We start from the raw sequence: 13,168 nt of genomic DNA, 5'->3' as shown, positions 1-13,168 counted from the left end.
TTAAGTTATGGCGTTCTTTTGATTGCACTGAACTGAACCTAACAATTGATCAGCGGCTATGTGAAATCCAACACTACATAAAAAGCCAACTTTTCCTTTAAATCCAATACTCCCGTATCTTAGTTTGATATTCGATTCTCAGATCCCGCTCATTTCATACACTTTGATTTCGCTTCAGTGATATCAGTTTTTAATCAAAGGTTTTCTCACCCCTGATTGAAGGCAGCGTGTAATCGCATTTTAAGAAGTTCCGCATGAGAACATTCGAACAGAACCATTGACGTAAACAAGGTCAAGTACTTCTGTTGACTTAGGCTCGCTTTTGTAATATTATCATTATTTGTACGAAGAACTTCAGGTGCCACACCAGTGATCTGTGTTGTCTTTTTCACAGAAATACCTTACATCGCCGTTGAAAGCCTCTTGTTTATCCCATCTTCGATTTCTGATTAAAAGAATACTCTGAGCAACGTCCATCTAATGATGAGCGTTGTGTTCACACACACAGAGAGGCTTTTCTACCTTATGGTCGAATGTCAGCCACAAAACCACACAGCAAATTCATTCTACACGGTTTTGAAACGCGTCGGACTGGCGGTCGATTCAAAAGAGTTTTGGGGTCAACTGAACCTTCTCTAAGTTACGCAACTGTGAAACGACGCCATTCAAAAACACAATAACTTAGAGGAATCACACAGTTTTTTTTGCATGACATTTCCGCATCTATGTACCACATTCTTAAGTTTTTTTTCTTTTCCATCGACCACGACGGGATAATGCTAATGGATTTTGTTTTGCCATTGTAACGTTTGGAAGGCTTCGATATGCCTTTTTAGACCGTGTGTGGTAAATTCAACAAATATTCATGCCATATCTCTATTCCTGTTGAAAGATCATTGTATTGTGCAAGCCTCTTAAAGCTTCTGACAACTTCTGACAGCAAACCCCTGATCGTATTGTTTTCTATTTTTAGGGTAACCTCTATTTAAATGTAACTCGCACTATTTCATTTTGCTGCTCTTTGAGCAACGAGCAATAGTGACAAAGAAAAATTCTCAGGCTACATAATTTCAACGGATAGAACGTAAAATCTGTCGCAAAAGCTGCTGGCAGACGATTTGGTGTTACTCTCCGACATGTTGTTTTGCTGCGATAACAAACTTGTTCGCTGCTGTGTTATCTTGAATTACCATTCACCACCAGCGGGGTTGTGGCAATCTTGCGCAAGTAGACTCTTCCAAACATGGACGAAAATTTCCATGCAAAGTTGTGTTCTGTTTTGTTTAATTGGTCGTATTTCACTCCAGTCCACATTACACTGACATCATTTGTACAGTGTACTGTAGAATACTGCAGATATCTCGTGTAGTTATTTAAAGTAACTCTAAAACAGTGGAATCTTTGGTTCAACTAAGGTAGTGCGATCATTCCATCAGGCATATATATATATACATTTTATTAAATTAGTGAAAGCAAAGTAAAAACAAAAAAATGCCAATTTTTGTTATTGCAACATAAGGCATGATGACTTTGGTTTCACTTTTAACTTCTGCCTTTTCGTTGATTTGCGCAGTGATTGCGTTTCAACAAGACTCGATGCCGACTTTTGGTATGAAAACGACTTGTCCGCCTCCTCATGCTATTTATGAAGGAATGTTAATGCATTTTAGCTCAGATTGCTTGACTGCTGGCAAACAAATTTTTGTTTCATTAAAGTTATGAAAAACAGACGCCGGCTTGAGCCCATGATAAAACTTGGCGTGAATTCGCTGCCACATCAAACACAAATGTTTAGTTTTAAAATGATCCCTTCTTTTCCGGTTGTGTAAAGCGACGTTTCGACTACAGTTTGAAGCGTTAGTTCGATGTCATTTGATGCAAAATCGGCACGAATCGGTTGTGTTTAGAGGCATGGGCGGCATTAGCATTCGCCTAAGCAACAGCAGTTGCAAATGTACCATGAGTAATCCTTATTTTTTTTACGATTGGCTGGCATGGGTCAATGGATTTTCTCTTGACCCACGACCGACGACGTGCCTGTGGGTTCAACTGCTTGAAATGCATGGCTGGTTTGTTTACGAACGAAGCTCGCAATCGTTGAGATGCTTCTCCACGAGCGCTCTTCTCTTTCCAGAATGACGTGATTATCATTTTGGAGTAAGGACGTTATTAGACATTGTTGTAACTTCATGTCGACCTTGTTGCGTTTTTGGGCGTTTTCCAAGAAAGCTTACTGATCTTCAATTTAGCAACTCATTGGCGGTTGCGCTTTAAATTCCACTCTTGTCACTGCATGGTGGATTTCTCTCTGCTTTGTCACATTTTGACAATGCAAGGTCGCGATTGAACTGTCTAGATTTTGTAAAACTATCGTCTTGAAACTTGTACATTTTCAAATAATCGGACTTATTTTCTTAGGTTACGATTTCGGACGCTGGAAGCCCTCCACTTTCATCATCAACGACAGTGGTGGTTAACATAACGGATATAAATGACAATTCTCCGAAGTTCATGCCAGAAATAGACACAAAGTTGTTGCTGCCGAAAAGAAATCGTTCTCGAACCGCAATTCCAATGTGAGAAGTGGTTTCTAGAATTCTCAATTAGTTTATCGAACTTCTACATTTGCTGAGTGTTTTCGTTTTTTTTTTTGCTAAGGATTTATGGTTAAAAAGAACATGCTCACCGCGAAACCGTACACGAAAACGTTATAGCCACTTCATGGCTTGTTTGAATGTATTCTCGCAGGCGTTTTTCTCTAATCAATTGAATTTAATCCACTTAAAATTGTTCAAAGCGTTGTTGCGACATGAATCTCGGAACTTTATTTATAGAGCTCGAGTTGTGGCTTTGGATCAAGACTACGGTACAAATGCTGACATCGACTATATCTTGGACAACCCGCGTAAATTTTCGATAAAACACAAAACCGGAGTAATTACCACCGACCATGCTTTCCGAGAAGGGACCCATACCGTACTGAAGGTAACAATAGTTGGACTTTGAGTATGAAGTATTTTGTGCACATGAATCTCTGTTACAAGTGCATTTTGTTTGCACAACCATTAAAAACTTTTAATGAGCGACAAAATAAGATTTTTTTAAACTTTTTTATTAGGTTCAGGCATTTGACGTGGGCCATCCTCAACGCCATTCAAAACCTCAACGAGTGGAGATAGAATGGGGTCCCCCCGTTCAAAGGTCTGTGTTCTCCCCGGTATTTGACACTGAAGGCGATATAACGGAAATGTATTACGAGCATGTCGACCGAGCGTTCATACAAGATTCTTCTCAACAATCAGGAAGAAGATTTATTCTCATTGTATCGGCAACTGACGTTGATTCTGTCCAAATCTGGTATCGCATCGCCGGTGAGTTACTGTATATACATTGGTTGTAAATTTTATATTGCAGTGATACAGGTCACCTTGAAGCTGGACTGTTTCATGAAAAATGTTAGAGTGAACTTTCTCGACAATCTCTCGATGTGTTCACAAAAATTTTAGTCTTACCGCAGCTTAACGGGCCTACCGTATAGTTCTACATTTAATTGTTGAGCAACATATCATTGCAGTTTTTATTCAAGGCGATCACTTTTGTCTTTCATTGTAAATTTTAATCATTTTAGCCGCATTAAGTGAGTGTGAATTATGAGTTTGGATATTTTTAACAAGTCCATGATTTTTTCAAATGTCATGCTTGAATCACCTTGTCTCTGGCTTTGTAATTTTTTGAGTGTTGTTGCAAAATCGTGAATTTCTTTAGTTACTAAACAACGACAACTCGACGCATTATTGCATTTCTTACCTGACGTCAAAGAATGATTCAGTGACGTAAATTTCGCAATAGTCTTCATTGTTTGAAGCGTCATTTTGTTGGCTTTTCTTACCAAGGAAGATTAGGCCTGCATCGTTGTATAAGATTTAATGAATGAGACTATTGTCAGTAACGATCACAGCCTTTACAATTTTGTGTACTCGAATTTGCTTGCAACCTTTGCTAATGTTTCAGGTTTTGGGGTATAATTTATATCTCCATCAAACAATATTTGAAATGAATTATTATTTGAAAGGATTATGTTTGGTTGTTTTTTTGCGAAAAATCAATTTATGAAGCCATTTTGTGTCTGTTGTCATAAAATTGGTGAAACAAATTATAAATGAAGCGGAAACCGATGGCAAACGAGCTCACAGTTCAAATACCATTGACATCCTCATCATATACCACCCGGCATCATGTAATTCGCCATGACCTGGGGGGCTGTAGCTCGTTATAGGTGTTTTCGATTATTGACCAAATCCATTTATCGCTATATCCTCTTTGCTTAATTTTCATATCAAATCACGAACACAAGAGCGAACACATGTAATTTAAGTGCTCAGCCTACAAGTTATGCTTATGTTGCCGTGCCTCACTATCCCAAGCGAGTACTCATAGCTAAACGTTACGTTGCTTGTATGTATATCACCTATAAATATTTACCCACAAGCCCAACGGAGAGTTTCATTTCACGTCGTCTAAAACTAAATTGCACAATGCAGATCTTTGGCTTAGTTGGCGATGATGGTTTTGGATTTAAAGTTTTAGCTGTTTATATTTCTACAATGATGATTGATACGTCGCTGCACTGCGCCACTACGGCATGTTTGTGGCAATATGTATTCCGTAATTTTCTCCGATCAACCATACGGTTACCAACGTTGAATCAATGTAAAACTAACCTTAGCATCAGTTGGCCCTGAGTTACTTGTTCCCACAAGGGAAAATATGAGTACATAGGATATTATTTCTTTTTAATGGTTTTTGCTTAACTTTTTGTGTAAGAACAGACGGCGAGTTGGTTTGGCTCAGTTCTTTTTACATCCTTGACATTATTTTTACATAGTAAGACACTGTAAAAATGTTTTATTGCTTGCTTTTGAGCATAATATCCCAGTAAATATTTTCCCTTCTTGCTGTCATTATATCAAGCCCATCCGTGGCCTGCCGGCATGGCTCATCCAATCGTAGGCTATGGCCCATCCAATAAATATTATGATGTAAAAAGGCAACTTTTGCATCCTTACCTGCTTGTCTGATCGCTGAAGGTCCCACTACTAAGATTACCGAGGGTTGTCGCATTGGCTTTTCAAATAAATTAAGATTAATATGGCGGCTATGCTATGGCTATGACCATAACGTTGGTTATAAGTATATGAAGGCGTCAAAACTTATTCACAATGAAACAAGCTATAGTTAGAAGTTACTGAATTACAAGACATTACTTTTTCAGATGGAGACAATGAGAACATGTTCCACATCCAATCTGATGGTTCCCTCTTTATCACTGGTGAACCAGACGCAGAAAAGAAGAGTTTATACAACTTGACTATCGAAGCTACTGATGGGATTAATACCACTCCCAAGCAGGTGAAAAGCAAAGCCATGCCAAGTGAAAAACGACATCTTTGCCATGTTTTTTATTTTAAACTGAGAATCCAAAACCAAGGCTGTAGCTGTTGGATATTCTGTGAAATGCAGACCGCAGGAAGTTTCCAAAAATTAATTCAAAATTTTCATTAATTCAAAGCTGCGAAGTTATTTGATCTGTCGTAGGGTGCCAAGTTATTACTGTAACTGCTCACAATCCAGAGCTCAAAGCTTATCATCCAATCAACGTTTTTACTTCCAGGTGCTGATTAACATCGGGGATGTTAACGATCACCGACCCGTTTTCACCGAAGAGGTTTTCCAGGCTGCAGTTGACGAAAATTCCGCTCCGAACACACGCGTGCTTAAGGTTAGCGCCACTGACAGAGATAAAACGCCCAGAAACAGAGATCTGATGTACAGCATTCGTGATTCAGTGGACCCATCTAGTGAAACCAAGTTTCGAATCACACCTGGAGGTATATAGTATAATAACTTCAGCTAAACACATCGCCTATTTACTACTCAAACTACTTTTGTATTGTGTTGGCTATGTTCTCCAATCTGACAAAGTCCACTCACAGTAAGCACAGTAAAACACAGAAAGCAATGTGCATATTGTTATTTTAGATTGATTATGTAATCTGTCTTGAAAACCGATTGAGTAAATGCAATAATTGATATCGATGTAATGGTGTTGCAGGAGTCATATACACGACTGTAGAATTGGATCGAGAAATTCAGCAAGAGCATGTTCTTACCATAAAAGTAGACGACCAAGGCGTGCCAGGTTCTCTGCAGGTCAGTACCTTTTTACATGTGTGTTTAAGCTAGTGTTTTTCGATTGGTCGGAATTTGGAAATTTGTAGTTCCTCAAAGATACCAATGCAGTTGCAGTGAGCACGGCAAATGAACGACGAAAGAAACATCTTGTAACTATGACCAGATTTATGAGAAATTTCTGAAGATTAATGACATCGATTCAATGCATTCGATTATGAAGCAATCCTTCAAACATCGATTTCCTAAAACTGATATATCTTCATAATCTGTCTTATCATAGACTGTTGATCTTATCCATCGGGTTTTACAGGCTTACTGTCGCGTCATCATCACGGTGACAGACAGAAACGAACACCCGCCTCGATTCACAGCGCCAGTGTACCACGGACAAGCATTGTCAGGACATGCAGACGGACAAGTCGGAGCAGACGACTCCGTGGGTGCTGTAGTCCTTCGAGTTCAAGCAACCGACCAGGACCAGGGCGAGAATGCTCGTGTCTTCTATTCGATTTCTGCAGGTCAGTAAATATCCGACAGTCAGTTAATCTTGCTGCTCGATCTCTTCTAAATCCTTTCTTCACTGAAATTTGGAGTTTAGATTTTACGGGTGGTCGCGTGGCGACGTGTTTTATTTCTGGCTGAAGAAAACTAGAATTGATCGTGTTGCTGTTGTGGTAGTGTTATCAAACAAAGAGAAGAACAGCCGAAATCTTGACATTGATTTTCTTGCATTACTCATGCGTTGGTCCAGTGTTGTGTGAATGAGCTGTCCGTAAATAGCTCAATCAACACTATAAATGGCGGTTTCTGTTGCTGATGCATTATCGTGCTATCGATTTGTTGTAAAGTGCTTATTTTGAACAATCTACCACTGGCAAGTCTGTGCTCAATTTAGTGTCACTCGCCTCGACGTGACATCAACGTATATACACGTCGATTACCGGCTAGTTCAGTGCCAGCAGAAATATAATCTTCATTTAAAAATTTCTTCCTGTAACTGTGCTGGGTGGGAAGTTGTTACAGGTGAGGTTTTCCGCACCCATGTCGCAAAATGGTCGTTTTTACCTGAACATCTGGCATTGTCTGTTTTAAGCCGAAAACAACGTGTGTCCTTGCTTGACAACGTATCGTGTTTTTGATTTCCCTGATCAAGGTCAGCGACCGACTAGACTAGAAAGGTTTCGTAAGTTGATTTGTTGGGGAAAGAGTTAGTCACTTTCCGTTTTTGATGTTGTTACATTGAAAATACAGCCGTAAGTTATTTCACTTGAACTGAGTGTATTTTCGGCCCTTTTTGGTGAACCGATCATAAATGTCTTTGTTTATAGTTGTCTTTGCGTGGGAAAGTTAGTTTTGGGTTTGTCGGTCGATTGCTTGCATCGTTTTTAATTTTTGAAAGGTGTTCTCTTTCGTTATCAAACGACTGGCATCTAATTTCTCGAAGTGGCGACAGCTTAACAAGTGACCACGTTGGACCTGTTCGGTCGTAACCCAGCCATCAAATTACTGTTTTGTTGCATTGATTCAACGTTTGAAGATATAAAAAAGGACTGATTTGCTCTCTGTGAACATTTACACTAATATTTCCTTCACTTTCTGTTGTTGTATCGGTTTTGTTGTTTGAATGTTTAATAACATCAATACAACGTACAAAAGCAGTCATTTGATCGCTGTTGAAATATGGATTGTATAATCGGGTATTCCCTGTGGAGCGTTTCACACTTTCTCAGTGTTCCTTCTTAAACCTCTGATTGTTTCTTGCTTGAGATTGATTCTTTCAAACGTAAAATTGATGCAATCAGAACCAGGCAATTTTTCATATTCGATATTAAAACTTCTGTGTTTATGACCACTTAAATTGGGATCACAAATGTCACGACCTCTCTGTCTACAATTGGACTCATTTCTTTTCCATTTCATCATATTTGAAGCCATAAAACAGCGCGGTGTTGAAATAGAAATCCCAATAACATTTGATTGGTCCTGACGCTTTGTTCTATCAAATTGGTTATTTATTACAGCCGACCTGCCCTTTGTAGTCTTGTCACTATTGTCTTGCTTTTAGCTCATTAAAGAGTCAAATTTTCCGGTGAACATCAGACAACGATGTTTGCTCAAGGTACTTGTTAATGTTACTTTTGGTGATTTTAAGGGTTTTCTTACTGCCAAGTTCGAGATTGTGGTGTATTTTTATGATACTCATTCATGATATGGAAAAAAACTTGTTTTTTTTTTTGGTTTATGACAAGAATATTATAATTTGTTTCTGGGTAGTCGAGTGTAACAAGAATTAAAAGCGATAGACACGTGTTTCGCCCACGAAGCTGGGCTCATCAGTATCGCACCACTAATTCGTGCCACATAGTTCTCAACCGCTGCTTTTGTCAGTCAATTGAATCCTTACCTTTGTCGAAAGAAAACAATAGAATCTTTGTCGATAATATTATGATAAACTGTTAACTCAATGATTTCTTTATCCCACGTCTTGGTAAAACAATGATAAAAAAGTTGATAAATCATTTATAAGTTTGACAAGCTATCTATTTACCACACCTTTGGACTTTATTTCTAATTTCATCTTTACATAGCGCTCACTGAGGCTCGTTGTTTTGACACGCAAACCAGAGCAAACAATTTCAACCTAATTTTTGTTCACTCACCACAACGAATGTCCATTGTGTTTGAGCCTTAACTGCCTGTCCCCGATCTTCTTATTGTGTTAATTTCCTGTGCTTTCACCGCATTTTCAAAACAGCATGACAACCGCTTAGCACAAGACTTGAATTACGGAAAGTGTCAAGGATTGTGCTAAGAAATTGTTCAGCAACTATCTTTTGCAATTACATCTTTAGGCTATGTAGCAGTAGCATGCCTTGTTGAGTCGTGCCATCGTTGTATTCTCGGGAGAAAATTCTACTTCATGCATAAGTTATTTGTTAATTTTTTATAAAACGTAATAGGCTACTTTGCGCTTAATCAAACTACGGTCAAACTCATAAAAATATTCATATTTTCTGGTTCCTTTTTCTTTGACCAACTCCCAGTCTTCTCTTGGTCATGTTTCAACGGTGCTTCATGAAAGTAAACCCTTCGCGAGCCTATGTTGTTGAAGCTTCATTCTCGCATAACAATAGAGAAGTTTATATAGAAACGGATTGCCTACGATGGTTAACAAACCGCTTTTTATGAGTGATCCCTCACAAACAAAAGCTTTTCAACATCCCAACTAGCAAACGTTTCTATTTTTACATCGTTTTAACGTCTGGTAATGTAGAAACGATATAAACATTGAAACTTGCTAAATTGGTAGCTTCAATTTTATTGCATGTCATGACACAACACGGCAAATTTTAATATCTTTTTTTCAGCCTTTTAGCGTAAAAGAAAATGGTAATACAACACTGCGTGCATTTGATGTTTTAACACGCTTATGCTTTGTGTTTACGAGGCCGGTGAAATGAACAAATGGGTAAATATCCGTTTGCAACCTTTGACCAAAAAACGAAAGGTTTTATACCATGTGAAGCTTTTAAGTTGAAATGATTTCTCGGAATGCTTTTGTGACTTGCTGGCATTGGGCTTGTGTGACACAACAGCCGTGATGGCGTTGATCAGTTGTGACAGTGAGCCTAAACGTGGTAAAACTGTTGAAGTTCTTTGCTTTGCGCATTACTTTTTGTCTCAGTATCCCATGCATCTTTGCAACGTTTTATAACAATAATTTTATTTGCAAAAAGAAAAACGTACACTTTGAACGTATTTTTTACTTTTTTTCCATTTTTCTGCTACTTGTTTGTTGGGCTCGACTCGGAAAAAGTTTCAGTTTAAGTGGCGCCTTTAAACCCCTTGGTTGAGCGGCTTAAGGCTAATCTGCATTATCAGTAAAATGTAAAGCCTCGGTATTTCCTCTAGTAAACTTACTGTAAGTCAACATTAATCCATTTACTACGCATGTGATTTTTCCGTTAATCGATCCTTATTTTCTTCTCAAAACCCTCATCGATTTGTGAAAGTTTTTTCAGCTTGCTGGCGCATTTTGTCACAATCTTAACAAATTTTAGCTGACACTTAAACGTTTAATAACGTTACGTTAATCCAAAATATTCTACAGGAGTAATACACCAGGTTAAAATGACCAGAACGTCTTACCCACTTTTGCTTTGCCCTTCATAAATGTGTCACTGCTAATGTTTGTCCGGCTTAATGGGTATATGTGCGTGCGAGCCCCATACCTTCAACATGACACAATCACTGATAGACGATTGCTTTCATGTTTTAGTCACGCGACCATTGAGATTTTCACACGAAAGCATATTTCGACCAGCAAGAATATGGAGAGCTAGTAACCGCAGACCTTTTGGGATAATACTGTGTTTCTTTAGCCTAACCTCAAATTTATTTCGCTCCACTGAGCAATGTTTTAACTACACTCAACAGTATACACAACACGTGTGCTTGTGGTGACTTGGTCTCCAATTTCTTTTTGTTATTATTGCTCAATTCATTAAACGTTAATTTGATGAAGAATAACACTTGATTTAGAGATATTTTTATTACTTTTCTTGCTTTTTTTAACGTTGTTGTGCTTTAAGAAGGGTGGTCTGTGTGTAGCTGCAAGGATTTAAAAACCTTTTTGTACTGACCTTTTCATAACATTTACCGTGCATATTAACATTTATCCGTGTGATATTGCTATATTTCACTTCTTAGTTGTACTTTTAGCTTGATAAAACGGATATTGTTTTTTTGCAACTTCAACCGGTTTAGAAAACCGCATAAAATTGTTTTATCAATGCATGTAATAAATATTGTGATTACATTAATTAAAAAAACAAAACAAACATGCTTCTGGCAAAAGTACGATTTAACGTGGTTTTCACGCCACGGCGTACCTTATGGCGTAACCCTAAGTTGCTGCATCTCATGTGTGACATTCTACACTGACACTGACTTTTTGTTGCGGGAACTCGATTTCGTCAACAGTTGTGATGTTTAGGAAATGCAGCTCGATTGTGGAAAGTCAACCCAAGTACAGGAGAAATCTCAGCCACAAGAAGACTCACCCCCGAAGACGGTACCCCCTCGTCTACATCAACCTTCACCGTTCAAGCGATGGATGGCGGTAATGAACCTTTGAGCAACACTGCGAAAGTTGAAATAGAAATCAAAGCCGCTAGCGATACACGACCGCTCTTTAAACAAGATCACGTGACTGTGGAAATTGATGAGAACACTCCTCGTAAAAGGTCAGTGAAAAAGCTTCAGAGACGAGAACTCTTCTAGTTTTGTTGATCTCATTTTCTGAGTTGTTGACGTAGTCGTAAAAGCAAGAAAATGCAGGTAGACAATGTTTGCAAACGCGTCATTTATATTTCAGCTTCATCGCCATGGTAACGGCGAGTTCTCCTTCCGGAATTACGTACGACATCACTTCCGGTAACGGCGACGGTCGGTTTGCTGTCAACCCTCACTCCGGCGTCATCTCATTGGCTGAAGCACTGGACCGTGAAGAGCTAGACACTTACAACTTGCTGATCACAGCCATTAGCACTGAAGAGAAAAAATCAACAGCGAGAGTGACTGTCCATGTTCTTGATGCGAATGATAACAGGTGGGCAATCCACTTTGAGCACAACTACAATGAAACAATCAAGAACGTTAACAACAATTTTAAATAAAGGTTTTGATTCTACATTAAGTGGCATTTCAACTGAATAGTTTTTGTAAAGCTTTTAATTTCTCGTTTCAGGCCCGTCTTTTCGCCATCTGTTTATACCGGATCTGTGTCCGAATCTCATGGCTCCTCAGTTTCATCATCCGTCACTGATGATGATGCCCGGCCACTTGTCGTCCGAGCATCTGATGCTGATCTGGGTGATAACGCTAGGATGACATACAAAATTACTGACTCCAATGAGGCGGTTCGTGAGCGTTTCTCCATTGATGCCAACACAGGAACCATCCGAACAAATCCTGGGGTTGGACTTTTCGATTATGAATCCGTGACACAATACCAGTTTCAAGTAAGTGATTACTTTTCTTCTGCTGCTTCCGCTTAGGTTTTGTTGTTGGCTGTTGTTCTGAAACATTATTTCCAACCAGCACTTTCGGTTTGAATAAGTGATGAAAGTTGACAAATTAGGTCTGGTTTTAACTCATAAAAAGTAATTTATCGGTTATTTGCAGAAGCAATATTTTTTTATGTGTTTTAGGTTCAAGCATTCGACCTCGGCAGCCCAGGGCTTACGTCACAAAACAGTGCACTCGTTACCATTGTCGTGAAGGACTCCAACGACTCAGTCCCCGCCTTCACCAAATCCCATTACAGCGCAGACCTTCTTTTACCGACCAGCGAAGGAGTCGTTGTGACTAAGGAACCAAGAGGAATCCTGACCGATAGCTTGCATCCCCGTTCCTCAGATATGGAGTATTTTATATCGAGCGGAAACGAGAAATCCGCTTTTAACATTGATCCGGCTACCGGAACTGTCCGAGTTGCTGACGCCAGTGTTTTGCACGTGGACGAGTCGTTTGCTTTGCGCTTGCGCGTCACGAACGGCAGGAAATCAGCTTCCGCCGTTGTCACTGTGACTGTCACAAACATGACACAGCAATTTGGTTTGATGTTTTCACGAGAAGTTTATGAAGCGAGTGTGACAGAAAATTCAACGCAGGTGAGTCAATAAAAAATTGCCTGAAACTCGGCTTCAACCTTCAAGTGCTTTATCTTTAGCGTTAAATAGAAAACACGCGTTTTTTTACTGTGACACAACGTTTTTCAGGTAAGAGCCTTGGTTGTAGCAAGTATCCAAGGAACGGCTTTGGATGACAATCTGCGCTATTCCATTCTCAATCCTACGCTGGGTTTCGCCATTGGATCTACTTCTGGCATCGTAAGCACGACCGGAGTGCCTGTTGACAGAGAAATGAAAAGTTTGCATCAGGTAAGGTAAAAAGTTGACAAACCCCTCACACT

General features: G+C 39.2%; 1 protein-coding gene across 1 annotated transcript in view; it reads left to right on the top strand.

Annotated features, from left to right (window-relative positions):
- Nucleotides 1-13,168, top strand: part of LOC145780182 (protocadherin Fat 1-like) — a 59,467-nt gene that overhangs the window by 29,304 nt on the left and 16,995 nt on the right. The window contains exons 6-17 of the mRNA XM_082591888.1: nucleotides 2,419-2,576; nucleotides 2,835-2,985; nucleotides 3,119-3,371; nucleotides 5,273-5,409; nucleotides 5,672-5,888; nucleotides 6,113-6,210; nucleotides 6,503-6,710; nucleotides 11,189-11,438; nucleotides 11,570-11,803; nucleotides 11,942-12,215; nucleotides 12,405-12,866; nucleotides 12,975-13,136. Coding sequence (XP_082448014.1) covers nucleotides 2,419-2,576; nucleotides 2,835-2,985; nucleotides 3,119-3,371; nucleotides 5,273-5,409; nucleotides 5,672-5,888; nucleotides 6,113-6,210; nucleotides 6,503-6,710; nucleotides 11,189-11,438; nucleotides 11,570-11,803; nucleotides 11,942-12,215; nucleotides 12,405-12,866; nucleotides 12,975-13,136 — 2,604 coding nt within the window. The remainder of the gene's footprint in view (nucleotides 1-2,418; nucleotides 2,577-2,834; nucleotides 2,986-3,118; nucleotides 3,372-5,272; nucleotides 5,410-5,671; nucleotides 5,889-6,112; nucleotides 6,211-6,502; nucleotides 6,711-11,188; nucleotides 11,439-11,569; nucleotides 11,804-11,941; nucleotides 12,216-12,404; nucleotides 12,867-12,974; nucleotides 13,137-13,168) is intronic.

Source organism: Aplidium turbinatum, chromosome 11 (genome assembly GCF_918807975.1).
Source record: "Aplidium turbinatum chromosome 11, kaAplTurb1.1, whole genome shotgun sequence".
Classification (NCBI taxonomy): domain Eukaryota; kingdom Metazoa; phylum Chordata; class Ascidiacea; order Aplousobranchia; family Polyclinidae; genus Aplidium; species Aplidium turbinatum.
Note: the sequence above shows the minus strand (reverse complement) of the source record. Positions and strands in the feature narration are given on the sequence as shown.